A 27620-nucleotide genomic window follows, 5' to 3' on the forward strand; every position below is an offset into this window, starting at 1 on the left:
GAATGTAGTTCTGTCTCACTTGTTGCCAGGTGGGAAGATGAAAAGGTCTCATGATTCACCCAAGGCCTCACACAGTTAGCAAGGGTCAGAAGGTCACATGGGGGCTGGGCGCAGTGGCTCACACCTGTAATCCCAGCACTTTGGGAGGCTGAGGTGGGTGGATCACTTGAGGTCAGGAGTTCAAGACCAGCCTGGCCAACATGGCGAAACCCTGTATCTACTAAAAATACAAATATTAGCCGGGTATGGTGGTGGGCGCCTGTAGTCACAGGTACTCAAGAGACTGAGGTAGGAGAATCACCTGAACCCAGGAGACAGAGGTTGCAGTGAGCCGAGATCTCGCCACTGCACTCCAGACTGGGCAACAGGGCGAGACTCTATCTCAAAACAAACAACAAAAAAGGAGGTCAGATGGGGATTTTCTAACTTCCCTGGTGGGAAGGCCATGGGAGTGGCCTGGCCCACACTGGCCCACTGCTTCCGACTGGGGCACATGTTCTTGAGATAGTGCCTCTCTTAACCACCTGACTTCTGAATGGATTGAGAAAAAGGGTCAGCAGGTGTCCACATGATTACTTTTTACTGATAGAGGCTGGTTGCAGTCGGGTCAAATGCACTTGCCCACTGAACTACAGAATGAGGGAGCTCGAGACCCAGTTTTTTCTGGGTTTAAAGTTTAAAGTTTTTTCTAATTGTAATAACTGGACAGCTCAAATACAAAATTAACTGTTTTCTGCCAAAGACCACGATTTGCTCTTTGAATGCTGCCCACTATTTCACTTAACTCTTCTAATGCATCTAATGTTAACCTGTCTAACATAAGTCAAATTGCTTTAACGGCACTTATGGGGTAGTTACCATCATTGTATCTGAGGGTAGTCACAGGTCAAATTCAAAATGCTTCAAGATGTTCCTAGAAACCAAAACAAAAACAACCTAGTATGTCACCTTTGAAACGATCCAACGAATCGAATGCCATTGCACTAAGCACAGTGGAGGTCATCGAAATCCAGCTGCTTGCTAATTGCTTGCTAATTCCTGGGGCCCCTCTTGCCCAGGTCTAAGAGTGGTTCTGGTTTCCATTACTGCTAAAATGCCTTCTACATCCTTACTTCGCAATTCGCCAAAGGAGCAAGTCCCAGACCCCAGCCTGCTGCAACTTGGCAGCGTTCCTACAAGTGTGTCTTGACAAGCCAAGAATAAATTCTGGTCTCTCAGGAACAGAGACGAAGCACCCCTCGACATAGGGAAAGGTCACAGAGGGCCCTGTAACGCAACAGCATGTGAAAGGCTGCGGGCTGCTGGCACAGGCAGACCTCCCGCGTGGAGCAAAACCCTCAAATCTTTGGGGGAAGGAGGGCGGCCACCCTGTCGTCCCCAAAGCACAGGTGAAGGCCCGCTGCAGCGGGGGCGAGGGACTCCAGCTGGGAGGACTGGGGCTCACAGGCAAAGCCAGCCCGGTTTCAGAGTCCGGGCCCCTGGCCCCAGGGAAAGGTGCCTCTCACACACCGGAGGCTCCAGGAGTAGGGCGGGCATTTTGGGTCTAGGGCACGGTGTGTCAGAGGCCACGGGCGGGAACAGAGGCAAGCAGGTGTGCCTGGTGCCTGGGGGCGAGGGGCAGCAGAGAGGCCCGGGAGGCTAAAGGAGAACGCGGCGCAGACCCGAGGGGCGCCGCAGGCCACGTGGGCTTTGGAGGAGCAAGGATAGGTCCTGAGACCCCGGTTTGGCCGACACATCCCCTCCTGCGTACGGGGGCAGACGTCCCGTGGGATAGACGGGCAGCCTAGCCCGCAGCGCCGGAGAGCGGGTGGGAGACTGGAGGCGCCCTCGCGCCCCTCAGCTATCCGGGGGCCTCGCGCCGGCGACCTCGACCCTGTCGAACCCGGTGGAACACTCAGAAAGAAGCTGAGCGCCTCGCAGCGGCCAGGACAGCAGGCCAGGCCTGCGCGCTCCCGCAGCGCACGGCCAGACGCGATGGCCCTCAGCACGGAGCCCAGCCCCGCAGACGGCCTCGAAACTTAGAGCCAGAAACAGCGCAGGGGACCGCCCTACCAGAAAAGCAAGGCGGAGGCGGAAAACCACCTCGAGGTCCTGCCTGCCGCTCCGCGCCTGCGTCTGCGTCTACGACTGCACCGGGGTTGGTCGGGCCGCCGTGGGGTGGGGCCGCGCAGGCGCGTTGGACGCGAAGCCGTGCGGCGCTGGCGGTGGTGAGTTCCAGGAGGCGGCCTGGGGGGGGCGAGCGCGCTGTGGGTCGGCTCTGCGCTGCTTCAGGGCGCCTCCCGCTCGCCGGGACTGAGTTCCGCGCCGGCGTGGCCTGCTGGGTTCTAAGCGCCAGGGGTCGGCTCTGCAGCTCTTAGCTTTGGGGACGGCACCGAGGAGCGGGGTGTGGGCCTCGCGGAACTGTCCCCCCTGACCTCAGGCAGCGCTGGGGCGAGAGAGGGCACGCGGAGGCTCGCGGGGACCAGCAGCAACCCCCGGACCAACTCAGCCGTCCCTGCTCACAGGCGCCGCCCTCAGGAGCCTCGGCCGGGGCTTAGGACGCCCCGGTGTGCAGAAGAGAAGCGGGATCAGGTTCACGCACACCCGCGACGGGATCGTAACTTTTGTTTTGTTTTGTTTTGAGACAGAGTCTCACTCTGTCGCCCGGGCTGGAATGCAGTGGCGCGATCTCGGCTCACCGCAGCCGAGAAGGAGTTTCGCTCTGTAGTCCAGCTGGAGTTCAGTGGCACAATCTCTGCTCACTGTAACTTCCGCCTCCTGGGTTCAGGTGATACCCCTGCCTCAGCTTCCTAAGTAGCTGGGATTGCAGGCGCCCACCACTATGCTCGGCTAATTTTTGTACTTCTAGTAGAGATGGGGTTTCACCATTCTGGCCAGGTTGATCTCGAACTCCTGACCTTAGGTAATCCGCCCGCCTCTGCCTCCCAGAGTGCTGGGATTACAGGCATGAGCAACCGCGCCTGGGAAGATTGTAACTTTTTTTTTTTTTTTTTTTTTTTTTTTGAGACGGAGTCTCGCTCTGTCGCCCAGGCTGGAGTGCAGTGGCCAGATCTCAGCTCACTGCAAGCTCCGCCTCCCGGGTTCCCGCCATTCTCCTGCCTCAGCCTCCCGAGTAGCTGGGACCACAGGCGCCGCCACCTCGCCCGGCTAATTTTTTGTGTTTTTAGTAGAGACGGGGTTTCGCCGTGTTAGCCAGGATGGTCTCGATCTCCTGACCTTGTGATCCGCCCGTCTCGGCCTCCCAAAGTGCTGGGATTACAGGCTTGAGCCACCGCGCCCGGCCGAAGATTGTAACTTTTAAAGTCATTGGCAACCCATGCTTCCTGGAGTTGCATCTGGGGTCACCCAGCGGAGAATCCCATCGCATTTGATATGCCTTTATACACCACGCTCAGTTCAGGCGAGGGGAGTTCACAGCCAAGAGCTAGGGGCCAGCTGATAATGTCCTACTTGATTCCATAGTCAAGGAACTGGGTAATCAGCAAAATCGTAACTTTTGATGAACCCATCAGATGGCAGCCATTTAGCCAGAAATCTAAGGAAAGAGAGGCCTCCAAGACCCAACCATGAACATGAGAAGGGGGTTCCATACAAGCAGATAAGAAAACAGTTTTAATGAAATGCTGTATACCACGTGTGGACTAGTGTGAGGGCATAGAGCAGCTGGGAGCAGCAGAAACAGGAGAGTTTGCACCCACTCTGGCCTCTTCTCCACCAGCACTCACTGGGGGCTTGTGGTTAAGAATGGGGCAGAGCGGGAGACTAGAAAGCTTTTACTGTGGTGCAGACCTGGAGGAAGAGATGGCTGCTCTGGCTGGATGCTGTCTGGATCCTTCTCTCTAGTACAAAAACCTTAAACCACTGGAATATGGACAGCAAATCCTGTCACTCTGGGCACCGGTGAAAACCTGTTTCAGCTGGGTATAGAGAGAAGGGTACGGTGGGGAGGCAGGAAACTCCTAGGACTATATCATTAGGGTCTTCATAGCTGGGAAAGGTGCAGGATTTCTGAGAAAGCCTGTGACCCAGGGACAACCCATCTCTTGATCTTGCAGATGGCGTCCCATGCAGAGTGCCGGCCTCTGGGAGTGTTTGAGTGTGAACTCTGTGCCTTGACAGCTCCGTACAGCTATGTGGGACAGAAACCCCCCAACACGCAGTCGATGGTGTGAGTCCATGCCTTTTGGGCCAGAGCCCGGGAGGCCTGTGCCCAGTGCTGGTTGGTGGGTGCTACGCCTAGGTCTGACAACTGGCTCGGGTGTGGAGCTTTAGGCCCCAGCCTGGCCAGGCTCTGGATGCTTCCGGTGTAATCTCTGGAGGCCTGGGCAAGGCTTGGGGTCTGACTCTTCCAGAACCTTCCTCCACACCCTCGCCCAGAGTCCAACACCTGCTCTAGCTGTGGGGGAGCAGCTCAGCAGCTGGGGGACCTATGGTGGCCTCCCACTTTGGGGCTGCGCCCTTGCCGTGACACTGTAATGGGAGGCGTTTCTCCCTTGCAGACTGGACTAGAGCCAGTGGGTCCAGGGGCTTATCTCTTGACCTCCAGCTTGTCCTTCATCAAATGCCACTTTGTTGGAAAGCCGGCCAGTGTGTTACTCACATGGGATGCAGTGGGGCGGCGGGGAGCATGGCTTTTTCCTTCTGGCTGTGGTCCCTCTGCTGACCAGGAGCCTGAGTGTCATCATGTCACCCTGTGGTCTCATTGTGATGTGTAGCGTGAGGCCAGCTGGCTGCCAGCGGCTGTGAGGGTGTGGCTTGGGGGTAGGGAGGCCTGGGGTATTCAGATGGCGGCCTTGTGCCCGCACCCCAGTGAACCAGTCAGGGTCTGGGGACCCACGTTGCAGCAGCCCTGCTTTTGGCTGAAAACAAGGGGTTCTCTCTACCATAGCTGTTACAGAGGTGAGAGCAGGTTCAATTTCAATGCCAGTGTGGCCCCCAATTGCTGATCCTTTCTGTCACTGCCCTGCAGCACGGGTGGCCTAGTCTCCTGCCCTGATGAGCCCACGCAGGTGTACAGGCCCTGCGGAGGTCCAGGCGGCTGCTGCCCGGCCATAGCTCATGGCTGATTTTCCGACAGCAGAGATTTGGGTTGTTCTGACGCTGGCATCACTCTCCTGCAGCCTCCTGGAGGAAAGCTATGTCATGAAGGATCCCTTCACCTCCCACAAGGACAGATTCGTGGTCCTCGGCTCGCGCTGCAGTTTGTGCAGCAGGCTGGTGTGTGTGGGCCCGGTAGGTAAGCAGCGTGGGCTGGGGCCGCCTGTCCTTGCTGTGGTTATCCTGGAGCTCTCACTGGGTAGGGAGGACTGAGAGGGAGGGACCAGCTGGTTCACCCCATTATAGATGGGGCCCCCCAGCTGATGAAAGGGAGAGGTGAGAGGGCAAGCTAGGGTCAGTTAGAGGGTTTCAGCCTGGTGTAGGAATGGAAGTCGGTTCTTGGTGGCTCTGCACCCACCCCAGTGGCCCCTCAGGGTTCCTCTCCTTCCCACCAACCGTGCAGACAGTCCTTGTGCTCCCTCTCACCAGGATGGTGACTTACTTTCTAGATGTTCTTGGAGGGATCTCCCAGGAGAAGGGACTGTCCTTTCTTGAGCACTTGTTGTGTGCCAGGTCCTGTGCTTGGGACCTGTTTTCCTGCGGAGGCTTCATTCAGTCCTGCCCCTAACTTAGTTAGGTAAAGCAGTATTATATTCCACCCATTTTATAGATGAGGGAACTGAGCTTCAGAGAGGCTGGGTGGGCCAGGTTCACCTGGGTAGCTGAAAACCCAAGGACGGATGGAAGTGGAGCAGTGTGGCTTTTCCAGCGTGACCAGTGTACTCAGAGTGACCCTGGAGTCTGAGAAGTCCCTGAGCATCTGCCACAGAGCGACACGCACAAAGGGGAGCTGTATCAACAGCCAGGGGGACGAGATGGGCCAGGGTGGGAGGAACCTCCGCAGTGTGGCATGGGAGTATCTGAGGCTTATGGAGGAGCTGGCAGTCCAGGAGAAGCTGGGAAAGGAAGACTGCAGAGGTGTGTGGGCCAGGTGAGGAGGTGGAGGTCTTGAATGCAACACCTTGGCCTTGGGCTGCTCTTCGTGAGCAGCGGGGTGGCGGGGTGGGGGGCCCACGCAGGTACCACGAGTCTGCAGCTTTCTTTGTTAAAACAGTAAGTTGTTAGTGAGCGATCTGCATGGCAAAGGGTCTTTTCTAAGAACTGCAGGAGGGCAGCCTTATGTTTGCGAGCACACTAAGCTTTAAGAACAGACAGACACCAAAAATAAGAGTGGCCTAAGTAAAGCAAATAGTTATTGACTCATTTTCTCCCTTATAATGGTGGCCTTGGCTGGAAGGGCACCCCTGTTGTCTTCAGCAGAGTCTCCATTTGGGTCCCTTTTGGCTGTGGCAGCTCCCACCATTGTATCTGCATCCCAGGCAGCAGGAAGAGATGTGAGAGCACAGTCCATTCCTTCAAAGGGCATGAGCAGGAGGTGGCACACACAGTTGCTGACACCCCGAGCAGCCTGACTCACATGCCCAGTTACAGAGGGGGCTGGGGAATGTCATCCTTAGCCATGTGCTGTGCACCGTGATGAATCTCGGGAGTTCTAGTGTGTAAGAGAGAGGAGAGAGGACATGGCTGGACAGTTCTGGCCTCCTGCCCAGACTAGCTGGTTCGTCCATGGCCTCTTTGGTCTGTGGGGCTGTCCTTCCTGTCCCTTGCCGCTCCCAGCACCAGGTGTCCACTGTTCCTGCTGTGATAGCTGGGAGGGGAGGACTCTGGGATTTTCTGGGCATAGCCTGTGCTCCAGCTTTCCATTATTATCGCTGCCCCGTGATGGAGCAGAGCATGCCCCAGAGCCTTTCTGTCTCATCGCAGCTGTTCCCACCCAGGGTAGCCCAGGCCTGCATTGCTTTTCTCCTGGATACCCTGCCAGGCCCTCAGGCCTGGCTCTCCCTCTTGCTGGTCTAGCTCTGGCCACCTGTCCACACTGTGCATGCTGGAGCCCTAGCCCAGCTCCTCAAGTGTGGTAAGGGCTGGACCCTGGGAGGAGCTGCACCGTGTTCCCAGGATACTCAGTCTCCATCCTTGTCCCCTTTCAGGAGTGCAGCTTATTCTACTCCAAGAGATTCTGCCTCCCTTGTGTCCAGGAGAACATCAGTGCTTTTCCTCAGGAAATTCGGCAAGACTTGGAGAAAAGGAAAGCTCCATCAAAGAGGACCCCCAGCCAGCCCGGTTCTCGGATGTGAGTGCAGCCAGGGCTGGGTCATCGGGCAGCACCCTGCACAGAGCTCCTGGGCCAGCCTGCGCCGGGGATGCTGCCGAGCTGGGAGCTGCCATGCCTGGCCTTGTTTCTGGACCACTGGGAGCAGCACTGCAGCCCAGGGGAGCTGGAGTCCAGTTTGGAGCAGCCACAGGCCCAGGGAGCTGTAGCAAGAGGGTAGCCCAAAGGCAGATGCCAGACAAGACACAGCCAGGAACCTGGCCAGGTGTCCCCACATGCCCCTCAGGGCCCAGGCCTGAATGAGTGCTGCTCAGATGTGACTGAGAGGGATGACCTCCTTCAGTAGGGCAGCTCCTAAGAGGCCACGTGCAGGTGCATGTCAGGGGAGATGCCACACTGTATCGTGGCCATGATGCATGGTAGGTGGCTGCAATGGTCTCTCTGTAAGGAAAATCACTGACAGCAGCTGCCTTCTGGAGCCAGTCTGGAAGGTCTAGAGGGGGATAGAATTTTTACTTCATATCCTTATGTGATGCTTGGAAAATGTTTTTAACCTTGACCATGTATTATGTTTATAGTTAAAAACCCAAATAACCAGCTCATGTATGGAAAGGAATCTTCCACTGAAACATTTGGATACCCGACATTCTCCCTGGGCACTTCACCCGGCAGTGGTTGGGGTCTCCTGGGAAGCTGAGTGCTGGCTTCTAGCCTTTCCAGTTCCCTCAGGCTCTGGCTTCAGCTCTGGCCCCTCCATTCTGTCTTCCCTGACCCCAAGTCAGGAATGCCGTGGGCTTCCTGCCCTCACCCCACACCTCAAGACCATCCCGCTGCCTGCCTGTCTGCTTGCCCCCTGCCATCTCAAACTCAGCCCTGGGTGCCTGTGCAGCCTGACCCCATTGCCTGCCAGGGGTTCCTGCAGCACCCCCTCCTCCAGGCTCCCCATCTCCTTGAAGCTTCCAGGGTAGCAGCTGGTGGGACATTGATCTGTGAGCTCTGGAATGTCTGCTTAGAGTTCGGAGAGGCAGGAGCTGCTCTGTCTTTGTAACTACTCAAGGCCAACTGTCACATGAAGGAATGAATAAAGAGTTTTTACTGACTTGTACACTGATGGATTTTAAGATGCCCACTGCTTTAAAAGTTCCTGTTGTATGTGACTTCAGACAAAAGGATGTCGTGTTCTGGAGCCACATCGTACTCGATCCATTCTGTACGCTGACGGACACAAAAGGGATTCTGCAGGTGGAGACAGCCTCCATGAGGGGCGCAGGGACTGTTCTGGCGGAGGGCGGACCCCACAGCTGAGGACTTGGTTCTTTTAGACCAAACAGTCCTTCTCGCAGCATCACTCAAAACTCACCAAAAAATTTTAAAAAATAGTTTATTTTTCAAAACCATTAAGGCAAAACTGTACCCTGAAATTAACTCTGTACATTCATCAGTCTTACAGTAGGACATCCCAAACACAGAAGTTCCCATATATTCAGGATATAAATCAATACCTGTGGTCAGTTCAGTCTCCTAATAGGAAAATGAAGACCCAAAATTAAGGTTATTTTATAGCCATTTTCTAATTGCCTGGAACCAATCAGTTCATGTGACTAGAAAAATTACTTTCACCCTTCTCTGCACACCCTTGATTCCAGAGGTCCTGGATGCCCGCTCCCCCCACCAGGAGAGAGGTATGAAGTTGGAGAGAGGATGCTGGGGCCTGTGTGGCAGTTCCTACTTTGGAACTGCACCTGTTTAGCACAAATAAGAAGCTGTAAGCCCCAAAATACTGAGAGTATAAGGCACTCACTAATAGAGCACACATGGAGAGACTGGGCCCAGTCCTTGCTCTGGGGTCTGCTCCATTGTCGCGTGTGTGTCTGTCAGCCCTCTCCCCTAGGGTTTTAGCCTAATGGCATTATGGATCCCAGAGGGTGCAACCAATATGTACCGAGAAGTTTTGCCAAGGTATTGGAAACAGGGTATGGGGAGACTCGCGGGGTCTGGGGAGACTCACGGGGTCTGTGGTTTCTGCTTTATGCTTTGGGTTGGGCCACCTGGAGGATGCCAGAGAACTGGCACGTGCAAAGAATTTCCAACAGGACATTTCCAATTGCCAAAGTTCTTTGGTAATAACCCATAGGTAACGGTTCCCTGAAGAGCAGACAGCTATTTACTAAACAGGAACAGTGAAGGGTCTTTAGCGAAACACTGTTGTATGAACTCGGCCTCTAACCTGGAGTCTAAGGCCTCGCTGGTGGAAGTTTCTAAAGATAGCCTCTCTTGTGCTCTGTGCATATACAGCGTGGTAATGGGAAGAGATTTCCACATTCAAAGTAAATTCTGCGTGGCTCAAGAGAAATGAAAACGTGTGTACGTGTGCATACACACGTGTGCATAGTGTATTTTAGTTGTTTGATTTCAGCTTCCTTTGTGTTTCCAATAGGGTCAAGAGCCAGGCTTTAAGAATATGAGTCAACACTGATTTCAGAAGAATCCAAATATTTGTTATTAGATGAATGATTGTAAGTTAGTAAAATATTTGTATTAGGATATTTTTTAAAAACTCAAATCACAGTATTTAAGATATAGCTATTAACATAGTTCTTTTTACCACACAATGTAGAAAAAATAGTGATATTTAACATGAACACTGTAATCTTACCAAAAAGAGTACTACATAGTCTTCATCTTTTGTGAGGTACATGAAAAAGGAACTGACTGTGCCTTAAAAAAAGTGAAGTTGCCAAAAGTGAGTGATTTTACTGTGAAACGATCGGCCAGTTGCTCCTCTCCAGGGCCTGAAGGCTGACCCTCTCTGACTTGAGGCACAGCCAAGGCCTGGGGGTCCAGGGAAGGTGCCCGACTATCTCCCAGGCCTGCAGCATGCCCCCCGCACCCGGGTCACCACTTTTCCTAGGAGCCAGGGTGCGTGGGCGGGGGCCTGCTTGTGCGCCAGTTTGCGTGGCACTTTATCCGTTCATTAAACGAATGGATTTTTAATGCTGGATGTGGGCGGAAGAGGGGCAAGAGAAGAGGTGGCAGGTAGACTCCCTTCTTCTCACATTTGACCCAACTAGCAAACTTAAAAAAAAACTGACCCCCTCCCCAGGTTTTAGTTTGCTGTCTATGATGTAAAAATCAATTATTTCTTCTCCTTTTTTTTTTTTTTGCAAATAATCCATCTAATAGCCATGAGACCACTCATGTACTTGAGGTCATCAGCTGCGAGTCCATCAAGACATGACATTGAACATGGATACGATCTGGTCTGTTGGTCTGTTTTTGTTGGCAAAGGACTCCAAAAGGATGCAGTTGTATGTGTTTCAGCTGAACCACATTCCATAGCTCCTCTCCCCTCACAAAGGGGGTTCTCTGTGGAGAGAAAAGTAACTGATTATACGTCTCATGTCTCAAACTGAAATTCTGAGAAGCAAATGGTCAGTTGATGGCCCCATTCCAGATCTGCAGGGACGTCCTCAGATGTCCAGAGCTGGCAAAGGTGGAGCAGGTAGCAGCCTTGGGCACCAGCCTCTCTCTTTCAGTTCTAATAAGAAGGCCACACACATGGCTTTTTGTGATAAGCTTCCAGCCCATGCCACTGAAATAACGTTTAAGAACCTGCTGCATTTCACAGAAATAGTGTAATGGAAATCATTATGTAATTAAAGCATGAAGCTCATTATCTTTTTCTTTTTAACAAAACCTTCAGTTTCACATTTTAGTGCGTACTGTGGTTTCCAGAGAAATATATGGATCTCCTATATTCTGAGTCAGACCAAATTTATTGCCTTTATTCTTACCCTAGTCTATGGGGTCAAGGACCGTTTTCCTGAATGCTGTCAAAATGGCACTTGAAAATATGTAAATCCCAGCAAAAACCTAGACCTCAACCGTTAGAAGCCAGTCTTAGATCTTTCTAGGCAGAAGGCCTCTCAGAGGAGTACATGCCCTGGGCAAAGGCCATGGACTCGGAAGCAGGAAGTTCACGGGATGATTTAATGGCATCGAGTAATCCTTTGGTGAGATGGCCTTGGTTGCCCTCAGCACAGTGGAGGCAGGTTAATCATTTATTTGCCACAACCCTTCCTTGCTCTGTAAAGCTGCCTCACAGCTGGGTGGTCCTTACAGCTGTTTCTGCCGCAGATATTTGTGGACATTTCACTTCCAGACTGTGATGTCTGAAGGTAGGCTTGAATGACAGCTGCCATCATCCCTGCCATTAGGGAGGTGTGCACAGCCCCCTTTGCTCCATGCAAATATTTGATTGGTAAGAAGTTCCAGTGCAACTGAACAAGTCAGCTTGGACCGAGTTAAGAGAAGCTGGGCCACTTTTAACATGAGAAGAGCGGATACTTCCCCATGCTTGGCAATGCCAGTGCCGTAGAAATGAGCAGTGTTGAGACAAACCTCCTGTGGATGAGAGGTTCCCGTGGACACTTTCTAATAATCATGAGCCCTCAGATGGTGGCATCAGTCTTCATGGCTGACTTCTATGGACAGCATAATTTCCTTGCCTCTCCTGAATCTATACCACTGTTCTGAACATGAAAGAAGGTCTAAAAAGTAATCCCTTAGGACCCCTGCATCAGGCCAACCATGCTAATTGCAGAGGGCGAGGCTGGCAGTCCAGGAGATGGGAGCTGAGGACAAGGCTGCAGCCCCCTGGGTCACCTGTCCTTGCAGTCACCAGGTGTAAGTGTCTCTAAACAACAGGGAGGCTGCAGGAGGTGGAGAAAGTGCACCGTGCCTGGGGCCCAGCGGCTAGCAACGCCCAGCAGGCCCTACATCTGGAGGCTGGTGCTTTCATTTTAAAATGGAGGCTGATTTGCTGTTAACCCTTCAGACAGCTGAGGAGACCACAGGAACCTGCCTTGAAAGCTGCCCAGAGCCATGGCATCCATAGGTGGTGAGCTGTGGGCACCTGGCACGTTCTCCTGGTGGCATCTGCATTTTGAAAGGCTACACTGTTGAAGAGGTACCAGCTGTTGAAGGTAGCCAGCTTTTCCCAGGCCCCAGGAAGCCCCCCACCAAAGGCCAGGCTGTCGGTCAAGCCAGTCTTAGCTGGGTGCATTGGGCTGGCTGGGTTGAAACAATGAATCCATTTTAAAACTGGAGTTGAGTGAGACATTCCAGAGACAGGTGTGGCCACTGGATCAGGACCAAAAAACCCTCCATCGTGTATACAGCTGGTAAGTATCGAAAGTGCCCAGAGCTACAGTGGTTTGAAAATGGGAGTTCAAGGTGGGAAGTGCTTGGAACCAAACACAGAGAGTCACAGGTGCAAGTTCAGAGGAGACAGACCTTAGGAGGTCACGGTTTCATCGAGACTTGCTTTGATGCATCTGTTTCCATCCGCATCTGGTAGGGTCTCTCTGAGGAAGCGGCTTCCGCATGGCCGGCAGGAAGAGGTGAAGAGGAGAGGGGGTGCTGGGGGCGGTGGGGGCTGTGTGTCACTGCAGGCCAGGACCATCGGCCGCTTCTCCTAAGCCCAGGATGTGCCCAATGTCAGTTTCACCAAATTGGGGTAGCACCTTTTGCACATATCTTCAAGGCTCCCTTTACACAACCGAAGTTCCTGCCAGATGTCATACGAGATGCTGCTCCCCTGTGTGTGGGCAGGCTCAGGTGTGCGCACTAGAGGAGTCTCCATCCCACCTGCCCTAACTACAGACGCCACAGTGTGTGCACCTCAGCTCTAGCACTCTCGCAGGGCCTGCTGAGGTATTTGTTTCGTGGTCCGTTGCGGGGAAGTGGTGGCTAAGTTGTTGACTTTTCATGGTGTAGCAAATCTCCCATTTGTGCCTTGAGCTCTTGCTCAGCTCTGGGAGGCTGCCCTGTCCCTGTCCCTGGAACCTCCAGACAATGCACGCTCCAGGAAGGCTGTTTCCCTTGGGGTCTTAAATGGCCCAGTGTAAGAAATGCGTCAGCACAGCAGAAAGGTACCTTCTCTGCTCTTCAAATGCAAAACAAAACAAAACAAAACACAGCTCTTTAAAACATGGACAGCTCTCCTGGGTATCCTTGAATGCCGAGTTCTGGGTTTCTGCCCCACTTCACGTCCGTTATGTTTGTATAGCAAACACACCCGTTAGGAAGATGCTTTATACTCTTCTCATCAGAGATGGAGGAAAGGTCAACGGGAAACAGGCAAGCGAGACGGAAAGAAAGGCACCGGCAACCGTCAGGCTGTGCTCCGGGCCCACTCCTGCTGCTGTAACTGGAAGCATCTTGTTTTGACAATTTATCCAAACGGCCTTAGGCCTGCACAGTTCTCCAGCCTCTGGAAGTGTGGTAGGGACAGAATCCAGCATGTAGGACACCCCGCTGGAAGTGCCAGGAGGTGGGAAAGGAGGGGTGCGCCGCCAGGCTCCCCTGGACAGTGGAGAGGCCTGCGTCTGCTCCTGAGCCACAGCCGGCTGGCACACGAGAGGCACATCTGGGAGGAGCCCCGTGCCATGCCTTCACCCTGGTCAGCACGGTAGACCAAGGCTGTTTGGTCTCTGAGGACTTTGGCACTTTTTGCTATTAAAAGTTGAGAAAATGAAGAACTGTGTTTAAATAATGACTTGTTGAAGACTGGGTAAAGTTGCAACTTCCTGCATTCACTGCCAGGGGGAGCGGGTGCCACACATGCGCTTCAACACTCCGGAATCTGTCCTGACATCTCTTTTGTTCTTTTGGCTGATGTCTGTTGAAACCCAGCAAGCAAGAAATGCACTCTGTTAATAGTTCCCATTTGAACTGGGGCATAATCAGCCTATATTTGAGTATTGACGCCCTGAGAAATCTATGATTAGGTGACCCAAAATATTCTAGCATTGAGTGGCAATTAGTGGTTTTGTTATTTAAAGAAATAGGAATGTGTGATTTCCTTCCCTATCAACACAAGAGACCAGTGTTGAGTGACTTTCAGCCTGAGGTCACCGGTGTCTCCATTCTGGCTTCATCAGAGATGTCCCTGGAAGTCTTGCTGGGCCTTAAGAAAACCAAATGCTCACCATCGCTGCTGAGAGTCCCGGGAGCTAACATCGAACGTGCCAGTCAGCTTACTGTTACTGCTGAAAGTCTGAGACAGGGGGCTATTTTGAACAGGTTTTATGAAAATGTAAACAGAAACAATGACTTCTCTGAAAAACATGAGGCTCACTTTCCTGGGCCACGTCTCTTTGAATGACACAGGGCACATCAGAGCGAGCAGCTGCAGGGTCGCAGTGGATAACACAAGTGTGGCATTGGCCTCCAGCCCCTGGGTCTCATCAACGCAGGGGCTTCTCATTTTAGGATATAATATTGAAACGGATGGACCATGCCACTCAAAGTCTAGCTTCTTTCTGAATTACGATGGCCACTTGGCTGGTGGCATATATGGAAACACTTTTATTTGCTTCTGGTTCCTAAGACACTTGGGCAGACTGCCCGCCGCTGCTGCTGCCATTGCTGGCCAACAGGCCCTTTGATTGCATCTTTTTTTTTTTTTTTTTTGCAGGGATTGGAGGGGTAGAATCTAACTCTGTCACCAAGGCTGGAATGCAGTGTTGAGATCACAACTCACTGCAGCCTCAACCTCCTGGGCTCAAGCAATCCTCCCACCTCAGCCTGCAGAGTAGCTGGGACTATAGGTGTATGCCACCACGATGAACTAATTTTTAAATTTCGTATACAGACAGGATCTTGCTATGTTGCCTAGGCTGGTCTCGAACTCCTGGGCTCAAGTGATCCTCCTACCTCGGCCTCCCAAAGTGCTGGGATTCCATGTGTGAGCCACTGCGTCTGGCCTGATTGCAAAAACCAAAACAGGACTAAATTTGTAATTTCTAAAAAGGATGTGCTGATCCTAACTTTTACTTTTTTCTAGAGGAAGTCTCACACTGTGTCCTTCCCACTCTTGCATTTCCATATTGCTGGTCATGGGACCTTTATCAATCCTAATCATTCTTAAAATAATAATGACCTCAGAAGAGCCAAATTTTCTAACGATGGGGGGAGAGGCATCGACGATACCTCCAGGTGGCACAGCAACTCCCTGGAGGCGGTGGTCCTGGCACTTCCAGTCCAGATCTGAAAATTCTCGACGGGACAATTTATCTACCACGTAGACAGAGAGAAAAAGCGTTTCCAGGTCCATGTATTCTTGACAAACTGCCATAATCAACGCTGCCTTCGCAGCTGGACTGAGGTTGATAAGTTGGTTTTGATGGCTAAAACAAGTATTTTAGATGTTGAAAAAACTACCTTACATACAAAGGAGACTTAACAAGCTAAACCGTTGTAAAAAATAACCAACTCTTATGAAATCTGCCATTTGAAGTAAAACTGCCATTTGAAGGAGACCCTACCCGCTCTCTCGATCCCCAGGGTGACCAGCTCCCACCCAGCCCAGGCCATGAAGTCACATGTGCCTCTTCTCCGTTCCAGAGAGCATCTACTCTCACCAAGAGTTAAAACAATAAAGCATCAGCTATTTAAAAGCAACATAACAAAAGATATGGGAGCTGCCAAATGGGGTCTGGAGGAACATTGACAAATAAGGTGTAAGTCTTTCCGTAAGAATGCCACCATTCCCACAGACAGCCGGACTGGGTGGGTTCAGGTCGACTGGATGGAGCCGAGTGGAGCAGGAAGCTGGTGGGCTTCGGGAGCTTGTCTCGTCCCGCTTACCACGGGCGCTAGCTTATGACAGTCCACAGCGGGGGTCTTGAGACTCCGTTTTCCGGGCTCTTCTACACAAACCTGGAAATGGGCCTTTCCACATATTAGTTACAACCATGAAAACAGTGAACCAAAAACAAAACAACAGCTGCATTTTGATAGCTTATCCAACAGTTCTTTTTTTTTTTTTTTTTTTTTTAAGACAGAGTCTCATTCTGCCACCAGGCTGGAGCACAGTGGTGCGATCTTAGCTCACTGCAATCTCCAACTCCCTGGTTCAAGCGATTCTCCTGCCTCAGCCTCCCGAGTAGCTGGGATTACAGGCACGCGCCACCACGCCCGGCTAATTTTTGTATTTTTAGTAGAGACAAGGTTTCACCATGTTGGTCAGGATGGTCTCAATCTCCTGACCTCGTGATCCACCTGCCTCAGCCTCCCAAAGTGCTGGGATTACTGGCATGAGCCACTGTGCCTGCCCCAACAGGTCTTTAAAATTCTCCATCCTGTGATTAAAAAGCAGCATGTTGTCTTTCTTTAGATTCAGGAAACAGAAGTGAAGTCTTTGAAATAAATATTTTGCTGCTTTTTACATACTTCGCCTTTGGATACATCTAGACTTATAGGATTATAAAACGTTAAAAAGTGCTGATTAGTTTTCCGAATTATAAAGGAGCACAATAGTCAAAAGCAGGGTGTAGGGGAAGACAGACCATAATTTGGAGGTTACCAGTTAATTAAACGGTAAATCACGAATGTGATCTAAAGCCATGTGCATTGATTAACATCGGGTGAGTTAAAATCAGCCCATTGAGCATCACTCTCCTTAATCTTCCCAGTCCTGAGATTAGCCGCCTACCCCCAACATTTGAGTTCTACGCGCTCAGAAGTACTGGTTAAAACAAAGACGTGGAATAATATGCCGGTTACCTACAGCTCAGACTGTCCAAGCTCTAAGATTAAAGTGGTGGATATTTGTGCAAAATTGTGCTGCTCCCCTGTCTCCTTTGTAGTGCTGTCAGCTTCAGAACTCCTGGAAAAGGTGTGGCTGGTCTGAAGGAACTCAGTACATGTCCCTGTAGATCTCCTGCAGCAGCGGGTGCAACGCAGCATCCGACTCTGTCTTGATGATCTGCACCAGCTGCGCATGCTCCGTGACCAGTTGCCGGAGGTCTGCCATTTTTTGAAGAAGTTTTGGGAAGAGAAAGATATCGTCCGGGTGGTTGCTCTGCAGGTGGAGCCTGAGCACATGCACAATACCCTCCTGCATTTTTTCAATGTGTCCTACGTTTAGAAGGCCAGGGCGATCTAGTCTCGAAAGAAGAGAGAGAGGTTTCAGTGTGGTAATCACCTAAGAACTGCTTATCAGTTTCAGGAACCAAACATGCCTATTTTACGTGGCCTTTCTTAGAAAAAAAACTGAGCTGCCTTTGGATGTTGTCAACTTGACTGGAAGATAGACATGGGTTTTTCCAAAGTCAATAGGTGAAGAAGGGACAGACACAGGACCAGTACTCTTTTCTAAATATTAATACTACGAGGCGGCAATAGCGCCCTAAGTACATCTTATGGTATGGCCCTTTCACTTGTGATTTGCCTTATGACCACCTGTCAGGAAAGAACATTAGAGCTATTAGGAGGAACAGTACATTCTGGAGATAACAACCACCAGTTTTGCATAATATGGGAAATGAAGCTCTTGAGTCAAAACTAGATATTCAGCTTCAAGTGTTCCACCATATTTAAGGAGTGTGATTGTGTTAGAACTAGGTTTTGTAGGCCGGGCACGGTGGCTCATGCCTGTAATACCAGATACTCGGGAGGCTGAGGTCAGAGAATCGCTTGAACCTGGGAGACGGAGGTTGCACTGAGCCAAGATCACACCACTGCACTCTAGCCTGGGTGACAGAGCGAGACTCCGTCTTAAAAAAATAAATAAAAAATAAAAAAGAACTAGGTTTTGTGGTGTATATAGCTCTGTTACAGAGCCTTCTAATATGAGTCAGGTGAAAAGAAAGTAGAGTGAGAAATGAAGGGGGGACGGGATGGAGGTGCGTACTGGCTGGAAAGGACGCTCAGGAGACCCTGGAGTGGGAAATGAAGCGGGGACGGGATTGAGGGTGTGTACTGGCTGGAAAGGATACTCAGGAGACCCTGGAGTGGGGAGGAGGATGGGGCAGGTCTGAGACTTGGTGCAGGAAGAGTCAGCGTTCACACCAGATGACCTGCCTGGGGTAGCTGGCACTAGATTTCTTGGGACAGTCTCACAGCATGAGACCTGATTCTTGGTCCAGAAAATACTGCCCCAAGCCGTATTCAGCAGGTGGTGCTCCCTTACAGACCCAACCACTGCTATGATTCTTAACAGTGTTGCTAGTGATGAAGATTTTTAAATCTTCATTGTTTTTGGTCGTAAATATAATTATTAAGTTTTTATTCCTAAAATTCTTGTTTTTGTGTTGTTTTAGTGATGGGGTCTTGCTATGTTGCCTAGGCTGGACTGGAACTCCTAGGCTCAAGCAATCCTCCTGCTGGGGCCTCCAGAGTGGCTAGGGCTATAACTATTAAGTCTCTAAAGAGAGGAATTATTGCCAGGTGCGGTGGCTGATGCCTGTAATCCCAGCACTATGGGAGGCCAAGGTGGGTGGGTCACCCTGAGTCAGGAGTTTGAGACCAGCCTGGCCAATATGGTGAAACCCCATCTTTACTAAAAATACAAAAATTAGCCAGGTGTGGTGGCATGGTCCTGTAATCCCAGCTACTCAGGAGCTGAGGCAGGCGAATCACTTGAACCCGGGAGGCAGAAGTTGCAGTGACCTGAGATCGTGCCACTGCACTCCAGGGTGACCAAGACTCTGTCTCAAAAAAAAAAAAAAAAAAGGAATTTTTTGAAAATTAGAAATAAATCCCCCCTCATAATTTTAATCCCACCATAATAGGCTTAACATCTATCTCACTGGACATTTTTCTATATACCTAGGATTGACATAGGATTATAATTTCCTTTATAAAACTGTGATCATGCTACATATAAATAGTTCTGCAATTGCATATTCCCCACAATGCTACATCCTGACCATACTAAAGGACAAATTATGCGTGACTGCTTTGTCCTTGTACACTTTACGCCAGAGCGCAAGGACTTCCTTCATCTGACTTGTGCCCAGCCAGACGGTAACAGGCATGGCTGGTAGGGCTGAGTCAGCTCCATGCTGACAGTGAGTGAATCCCCGGGGCGCAGTATGGCTGCAGGCAGTGTGGGAGACCCCATCCGTCTCCACCAAACCAGGGCAAGGTCAGCCAAGTTTACAAGAGATGGATGACCTTCCTAGACCCGAGACGGGGCTATTTAAAGGAACATGCCACCGAGCCAAAAATGTGGTGGCTGCAGAGCCAGCTTCCACACAGAGGACCAGATTGGCCTTCCCTGGGATCTGCTTCCTCAGGCAAAGCAACCCTTGCAGTCACTGCCACTTGGCTACTGACTGATATTATACTTTGCATTAGGAAATATACTTTTCATCAACATAACCGATTGTGACAGCAACTATACTGACATCTGTATTGAACTTCATACAATATTGTCTATAATATGAATACAACATCATTATATAATACATACAGGAATATAATATACAAATTATATCTGCTTATAATATTGGACATAATTATAATATAAATGAAATATGTGTGTGTGTGTATATATATATGTGTGTGTATATATATATATATATATATATATATATACATTTTTTTTTTTTTTTCCCCGAGACAGGGTCTTCCTCCATCGCCCAGGCTGGAGTGCAATGGCACGACCTCAGCTCACTGCAACCCTTGTCTCCTGGGCTCAAGTAATCCTCCCACCTCAGCCTCCCAGGCAGCTGGGACTACAGGTACATGCCACCATACAAGACTAATTTTTTGTATTTTTTTTTTTTGTAGAGACGGGGTCTTGCCATGTTGCCCAGGCTGGTCTCAAACTCCTGGGCTCAAGTAATCCACCCACCTTGGCCTCCCAAAGTGCTGAGATTACAGGCCCATGTCCGACCTCTTTTCTCTATATATATATTTGTGCAAAATATATAAGTTTTTTTTAAAGACATAGGGTCTTGTTCTGTTGCCCAGGCTAGAATGCAGTGATGCATTCATAACTCATTGCAACCTTGAACTCCTGGACTCAAGGCATCTTTTGGCCTCAGTCTACTGAGTAGCTGGGACTAAAGGTGTGCACCACCACACCTGGCTAATATTATAATTAAAGTGTCATACATTTACATATTATTAAATATGTCTTTATAGATAATAACAATATATACTATAATATGATACAATATTGATATAATTCCCACTGAATTCTACTCAGCAATGACTGGAGGTCAGATGTCTTCCCACCCTGGGAGTGTCCCCTCCACTGGGACAGCTCAAGCTGGTACTGCATTTCCCGTTGTCAAAATTTTCAAGACAGGAGCCTGTCAGTGACATGATACCAGCAGATTAAATCAACCACTCACCTCCACAGCAAATGATAGCAGCCACGAAAAGGGAGATATCGCTGTCATCCAGTTCCAGTGCATTGAACTTCATGGCAAAATCAAACTTGGGTTCCATGATATCACAAAACGGTTTCCTTAGGCTTTTTAGGAATTCACGAGTTATAAACCCATTTCCATATGCTACCAGCATCCCGTCTTTGTTCATCACCGAAGACAGCATGGCAAATATGGCCTCGTAAACTCCGTATTTTAGCAGTGTCACTTGATCGTTCAGGTCCAAGTTTGCGAAGCCTGGGATGGCCTTGGCGAATTCCGTGAGCTCCGTGACGGTCTCCACCGATGTGCACTGGCAGCAGTGAAAGATGCGGACCTCCGCCTCCTTGTTCTGGATGCCATTGGCCACCAGCTTGGCCACCAGTGTCTTCTCAGCCATACACAGTGTCTCCATATCGTGTATGACAAAAGGCTACAAAGGAGGACACCAAGGTAAGTCAGGTGATGTGGGATGCGCCACGCTCCCAGCCATCAGTTCACTAACGAGCAGCTCCTAACGAGCAGCTCCTGCGTCCACATCACCAAGTTCGGTGCCTCAGAGGACTCAAGAAACCCGCAGAACACAGTCCTCACTCAACTTCAAAATCGGCTGGGGAAAATAAGACATTAATAGAGAACGAACAGTATAAATCAGTAAAATAATAATCATCATCGCCTGACATTGGGTGGATTTCATTGCTAAGAAACTGAAGTACTGGGCTGGGCATGGTGGCTCATGCCTGTAATCCCAGCACTTTGGGAGGCTGAGGTGGGTGGATTACCTGAGGTCAAGAGTTTGAGACCAGCCTGGCCAACATGGTGAAACCCCGTCTCTACTAAAAACACAGAAAAATGTGGCCGGGCGCGGTGGCTCACGCCTATAATCCCAGCACTTTGGGAGGCCAAGGCGGGCGGATCACGAGGTCAGGAGATGGAGAACATCCTGCCTAACATGATGAAACCCCGTCTCTACTAAAAATACAAAAAATTAGCCGAGTGTGGTGGCGGGTGCCTGTAGTTCCAGCTACTTGGGAGGCTGAGGCAGGAGAATGGCATGAATCCAGGAGGCGGAGCTTGCAGTGAGCCGAGATGGCGCCACTGCACTCCAGCCTGGGTGACAGAGCAAGACTCCGTCTCAAAAACAAAACAAAACAAAATTAGCCAGGCATGGTGTGTGCCTGTAACCCCAGTAACTTGGGAGGCTGAGGCAGGAGAATCGTTTGAACCCGGGAGGCGGAGGTTGCAGTGAGCCGAGATCGTGCCACTGCACTCCAGTCTGGGTGACAGAGCAAGACTCCATCTCAAAAAAAAAAAAGAAACAAGAAACTGAAGTACTGATTTTGTCCACAAAACTAACAAGGATATTAGCAAAGCACCTTTAATATTCTTAAATATTCTCTGAACTCTTAACAACTACTGCAAGAGGCTTAATTACAATAATTCTTAATTTTACCAGTATATGCGCTTTAGAGGTGAACACCATTATTTAACGCTGCTCAATGAATCAATCTGGCATGTAAACACATACAACTCATAAAGTTGGCATCTATGTAGAAATCAGCAAACAAGCATTGTTAAACTCTTTAGGGATAAAGTGGAAAAGCCTCAGAATGCCCTTGTTTCTCTCAGTGCAGGAGACTGAAACCTTCACTCAGTGCTCCACGTTCTGGAGCAAGTGCCACGTCCCCACAGCCGTGCCTTGTGTGGTCCCACGCCCTCTGCATCTAAACCCAGTGGCCTGCCATTTCCTGAAGATCTTGTGGTGGAAGAGGTGGCTGGTCATATTATTTGAAGCCAGCATGCTCAGAAGGGATTACATGTGTGGGAGGGCCGGGGAGAACGAGCACAAACACTGCTGTTGGCTGAAATTTACGTGTGGGCAGAGCAGGAAAGTGACAGCATCTGAGGGATCTGTTTACGATGTGGTCCGTGGCTCATGCAGACAAGGTCAATAATGCAGTGGGCTAAGGTGTTATTTCTTTTCTTTTTCTTTTTTTTTTTGAGATGGAGTTTTGCTCTTGTTGCCCAGGCTGGAGTGCAATGACACAATCTCGGCTCACTGTGACCTCGGCCTCCCGGGTTCAAGCGATTCTCCTGCCTCAGCCTCCTGAGTAGCTGGGATTACAGGCAGGCGCCACCACGCCCAGTTAATTTTGTAGTTTTAGTAGAGACAGGGTTACACCATGTTGGTCAGGCTGGTGTCGAACTCCTGACCTCAGGTAATCTGCCCACCTCAGCCTCCCAAAGTGCTGGGATTACAGGGGTGAGCCATTGCGCCCAGCCTAAAGCATTATTTCTTTTTTTTTTCTTTTTTTTTTTTTTTGAGACGGAGTCTCGCTCTGTCGCCCAGGCTGGAGTGCAGTGGCCTGATCTCAGCTCACTGCAAGCTCCGCCTCCCGGGTTTACGCCATTCTCCTGCCTCAGCCTCCCGAGTAGCTGGGACTACAGGTGCCCGCCACCTCGCCCGGCTAGTTTTTTGTACTTTTTAGTAGAGACGGGGTTTCACCGTGTTCGCCAGGATGGTCTCGATCTCCTGACCTTGTGATCCGCCCGACTCGGCCTCCCAAAGTGCTGGGATAACAGGCTTGAGCCATCGCGTCCGGCCGTAAAGCATTATTTCTAATCGCTGCTGGAACAGTGGAGCCCAGAGTGCAGAAGCATCCCAGGGATTTAAAGAATGCCCCCTGCCAGTGGGCAAAACACAACCACTGACAATGCTTCTGATCCACAGCGTGAAGTGTTTCCTGTTTCTGGGCTCACAGCACAAAACTGTCTTCAGGGCACCGGTGGAGGTGCCGATAACCATCACACAGATTGTATGGAATGTTTCAACAGAACCAGGACTTGCAACATAATGCTGGATTAAAAACCCTGATTCTGCATCTGAGGAAAGGGGATATTTTAAAAATTACTCACAAATGAGTGAAAACATTCTGAATACAATATTCAGAGCCAAGTTTCTAAATAATCTGAAGTCTGATTAACAAAGACTGAAAATGATCTCTCTCTAAAGACCTTAAAAACAGTTCAGATGACCATTGTTTGTTAAAGTTTGGAGATAATTCTGCTTCACAGAAAGTTGAAGCTCAGATTTGAGGAATTAACATTTCTAGGAGGGGCCAAATTTTTTTTTTTTTTTTTTTTTTTTTTTTTTTTTTTTGAGACGGAGTCTTGCTCTGTCATGTCGCCCAGGCTGCAATGCAGTGGTGCAATCCCGGCTTATTGCATCCTCTGCCTCTGCCTCCTGGGTTCAAGTGATTCTCCTGCCTCAGCCTCCCAAGTAGCTGGGATTATAAGCGCAGACCACCACGTCCAGCTAATTTTTTGTATTTTAGTAGAGACGGGGTTTCACCGTGTTACCCAGGCTGGTCTTGAACTCCTGAGCTCAGGCAATCTGTCCGCTTCGGCCTCCCAAAGTGCCAGGATTACATGTGTGAGCCACTGCGCCCAGCCTCTAGGAGGGACTACGTAAATATTTTTAAAGGATCAATAGCAGTATTCCCTCAATTCCAGAAAATAGACTGTTAGGCCACCATCACTTTATTCAAATCACTAGATCTGTCTAAAGGACATTCAGCAGAAATAAAGGTGTTGAATACTTTTTTTAAAAAATGAGTTGTTTAAAAAATATAAGAAACACTGAGTTAAATGAAGTTGGGTCTCCCCAACTGAGTCTTTAACATGATAAATGTGCAGTGTTCCAGAATGAGAATGAGGCTAGGATAAGCAGGTGTTCCTACGGTGTTCAATTACAGAATGCTTAGTGTTACTTATTGTTTTTTGGTAGAGCATCTTCTAGGACAAATGCAGGCCTGGCTACATAATTTGCGGGACCCAGAGCAAAAACGCAAATGTGGGACCTCTTGGTTTTTCTTTTTTGAGACGGAGTCTCGCTCTGTTGCCCAGGCTGGAGTGCAGTGGTGTGATCTCGACTCACTGCAACCTCCACCTCCCAGGTTCGAGTGATTCTCCTGCCTCAGCCTCCCGAGTAGCTGGGATTACAGGCACCTGCCACCATGCCTGGTTAATTTCTGTATTTTTAGTAGAGATGGGGTTTCACCATGTTGGCCAGGCTGGTCTCGAACTCCTGACCTCAGGTGATCCACCCACTTCAGCCTCCCAAAGTGTTGGGATGACAGGTGTGAGTCACCGCACCCTGTGGGACCCCTTGTTCAAAGATGATTATGAATTTCAAGAAGGCAACAGCGGAGCGTGAACACCCAAGCCTGGGCCTTTCTAGGCTTGGGGCATCGTGAAACAGCTTGCATGCCCCTGAGGCCCGCCCTGGACTAGTTTTATGGGGGATGTACTCTCATAAATGAGGACTTATGTGGTAACAAATGTCTCATTTCATTTTTATAAAATTATCACTTTGGTTTTAGAAAGTGGGCCTCATTGAACAGGGAAAACTGGAGACCACTGAATTCAAAATGAGTGCTACCATGAAGAAACCAATGTTTATTAAAGCTAAAGAGAAATGGTGTAAAACACATTTGCAAATTCGCTAAACTTCATTGACAAGCATTCTTGGTAAGATCATTTTACAAAAAATCTATGCAGCAGCTTATAACTTTGGAATATGCCTTTTATACTCAAGTTTGACTATGAATATATCTGACATGACAGGCAGTCATTTCAAGTAAATGAAATAAAGCACATTATAAAGACTTTAAACAGCGTGAGGCAGGAAGCTGCCTAGATTTTCCCCAATCACTCCATGCCGAGAGCAGAATGCCCCACTTGCTGCCACACTGGTCCCTGCAGACACTCGTACGGCCTATGATGCTCAATGATATCTTTCATGAGAATTCATCTCTGTTAGCAGCTGTCATCTTTTAGCAAAAAATTAAATGTGGACCAGGCGCAGTAGCTCAGGCCTGCAATTCCAGCACTTTGGGAGGCCGAGGTAGGTGGATCACCTGAGGTCAGGAGTTCGAGACCAGCCTGGCCAACATGGCAAAACCCCGTCTCTACTAAAAATACAAAAATTAGCCAGGCGTGGTGGCGGGCACCTGTAATCCCAGCTACTTGGGAGGCGGAAGCAGGAGAACTGCTTGAACCCAGGAGGGGGAGGTTGCAGTGAGCCGAGATCATGTCACTGCAATCCAGCCTGGGTGACAGAGTGAGACTCAGTCTCAAAAAAAAAAAAAAAAAAAAAAAAGTGAATCAGTAGTAGAGCTGTTTTGGATGACATTATTTAATAAGCTCTCTTGGTTATGTTTTACTATACATTTGTTGAAGTGGCACAAAATATGAAGCACATTTTTTAATCTAAAGACAACTTAAGTAGTAGGTATAATATTGGACTATCACACGGCAGGCAACACCCCAAGACATGGTGTAAGGTCATAGCTGTTGAAAGGAGCAGTCCTATTATAACACGGCACCCTGGAGGTCACCCTCATTCCCGAGCGTCTGAAATGTTAAGAATAATGTTGGAATTCCTCTTTCGAAACTGGTCTTAAAAACATGCTCAGCTGCATGTCACAAATTAGCTTCCTTGCCTAACTTTTTTTTCTTTTTTCTTTTTTTTTTTTTTGAGACAGGGTCTTGCTCTGTCACCCAGGCTGGAGTACAGTGGCGCAATCACAGTCCACTGCAGTCTTGACCTCATCCTCCTGCCTCAGCCTCGTGAATAGCTGGAACCACAGGCGCACACCACCATGCCCAGCTAACTTTTCATAGAGGGGTCTCACTATGTTGCCCAAGCGGGCCTTTCTTGTTTTTTCAAACAAGACATTTTACTCTGTTTAATCCCAACTTGCCTGCCAGACTAGCTACAATGGACTCATGGTTTGTCTAAAATTCAGTTATATTCTCAGAGGGTAAAATCTTCCATAACTGAAGCTATTCAAAGACTCTAAAGATAATCCCCAACAATTTGGAGCAATAGGAGAATCTTTGAAATAAACACATGATACACCCAATTCCTGCTTTCTTCATTTGAACTGAATGTCAGTTCTGATACGTTTGTTAGAGTAAAAAGTAGCAGTACACCGTTATTATCACCTTATACTTTGAATTTCTAAAGTCCGCATATTCAGTGCTAAGAATTGTTTGTTTAACTGAACACCTCACTCATTTTTTGGAAGGTGCAGTTTGCTTCTTAAGCCCAAAGCAGCTTCTTAAGCCCAAAACAGTAAGAGTGTGAGTGTGAGAGCAAGCGTGTGCACATGTGTGTATGTGTATGAGCATATGTATACACATGTGAGTGTGGGTATGTGTGCGAGCAGTGTATATACATGTGTACATGTGTGCATGTGTGTGGGTACATGTGTGCATAATGTGAGGGTACATATGTGTGCATATGCATGCATGTGAGCATGTATATGTACATATGTGCAGTAAGTGCATGTCTGTATACATGTGTGAATGCATGGGTTTGTAGTGTGTGTGGATGCATGTGTGTGAGCATGCATGTGTGTGTGTGTGTACACAGGTGTGGGTACATGTGTGAGTGTGCATGTATCCATGTGTGGGTGCATGTGTGTGTGCATGTGCATGTGTGGGGGTGGAGGTGCGTCTGTGTACACGTGTGGGTGCATGTGTGTGTGTGTGTGTGTGTACATGTGCATGCATGGATGTGTGAGTGTGGGTGCATGTGTGTGTGTGTGTACATGTGAATGCATGGATGTGTGAGTGTGGATGCATGTGTGTGAGCATGCATATTAGTGCATGTGTGTGTGTACCTGTGTGAGCATGGGTGGATGTGTGAGTGTGGGTGCATGTGTGTGTCCATGTGCATGTATGGGGGTGGAGGTGCATCTGTGTACACGTGTGGGTGCATGTGTATGTGTGGGTGTGTTTGTGTACACATGCATGCATGGATGTGTGAGTGTGGGTGCATGTGTGTGAGCATGCATGTGGGTGCACATGTGTATGTTTGTGTACCCGTGTGCGCATGGATGTGTGAGTGTGGGTGCATGTGTGTGAGCATGCATGTGGGTGCACATGTGTATGTTTGTGTACCCGTGTGCGCATGGATGTGTGAGTGTGGGTGCATGTGTGTGAGCATGCATGTGGGTGCACATGTGTATGTTTGTGTACCCGTGTGCGCATGGATGTGTGAGTGTGGGTGCACATGTGTATGTTTGTGTACCCGTGTGCGCATGGATGTGTGAGTGTGGGTGCACATGTGTATGTTTGTGTACCTGTGTGCGCATGGATGTGTGAGTGTGGGTGCATGTGTGTGAGCATACATGTGGGTGCACATGTGTATGTTTGTGTACCCGTGTGCGCATGGATGT

The 27620-nt window shown here is 49.5% G+C and overlaps 2 protein-coding genes across 34 annotated transcripts in view; one reads left to right on the top strand and one right to left on the bottom strand.

The window, feature by feature from the left end:
- The first annotated feature begins 2039 nt into the window (after nt 1–2039).
- Nucleotides 2040–8312, top strand: CDPF1 (cysteine rich DPF motif domain containing 1). 15 transcript variants are annotated; one of them, XM_077948972.1, is made up of 5 exons: nt 2044–2207; nt 4056–4166; nt 5121–5236; nt 5807–6028; nt 7086–8312. In XM_077948972.1, the coding sequence occupies exons 2-5, from the start codon at nt 4056–4058 to the stop codon at nt 7414–7416; spliced, it is 780 nt and encodes a 259-aa protein (XP_077805098.1). In that variant the 5' UTR covers nt 2044–2207; the 3' UTR covers nt 7417–8312.
- Nucleotides 8313–8571: 259 nt separating this feature from the next.
- PPARA (peroxisome proliferator activated receptor alpha) overlaps nt 8572–27620 on the bottom strand; it is a 102858-nt gene continuing 83809 nt past the window's right edge. For 16 of the 19 annotated variants that reach the window (XM_077948034.1, XM_077948040.1, XM_077948035.1 and 13 more), the window contains 2 exons: nt 20359–20806; nt 16198–17155 (listed from right to left, as the gene is read on the bottom strand). In XM_077948034.1, the coding sequence (XP_077804160.1) occupies nt 16911–17155; nt 20359–20806 (693 nt within the window). In that variant the 3' untranslated portion in view covers nt 16198–16910. 19 annotated transcript variants of the gene reach the window in all.

The sequence above is a fragment of the Macaca mulatta genome, chromosome 10 (genome assembly GCF_049350105.2).
Source record: "Macaca mulatta isolate MMU2019108-1 chromosome 10, T2T-MMU8v2.0, whole genome shotgun sequence".
Lineage (NCBI taxonomy): Eukaryota > Metazoa > Chordata > Mammalia > Primates > Cercopithecidae > Macaca > Macaca mulatta.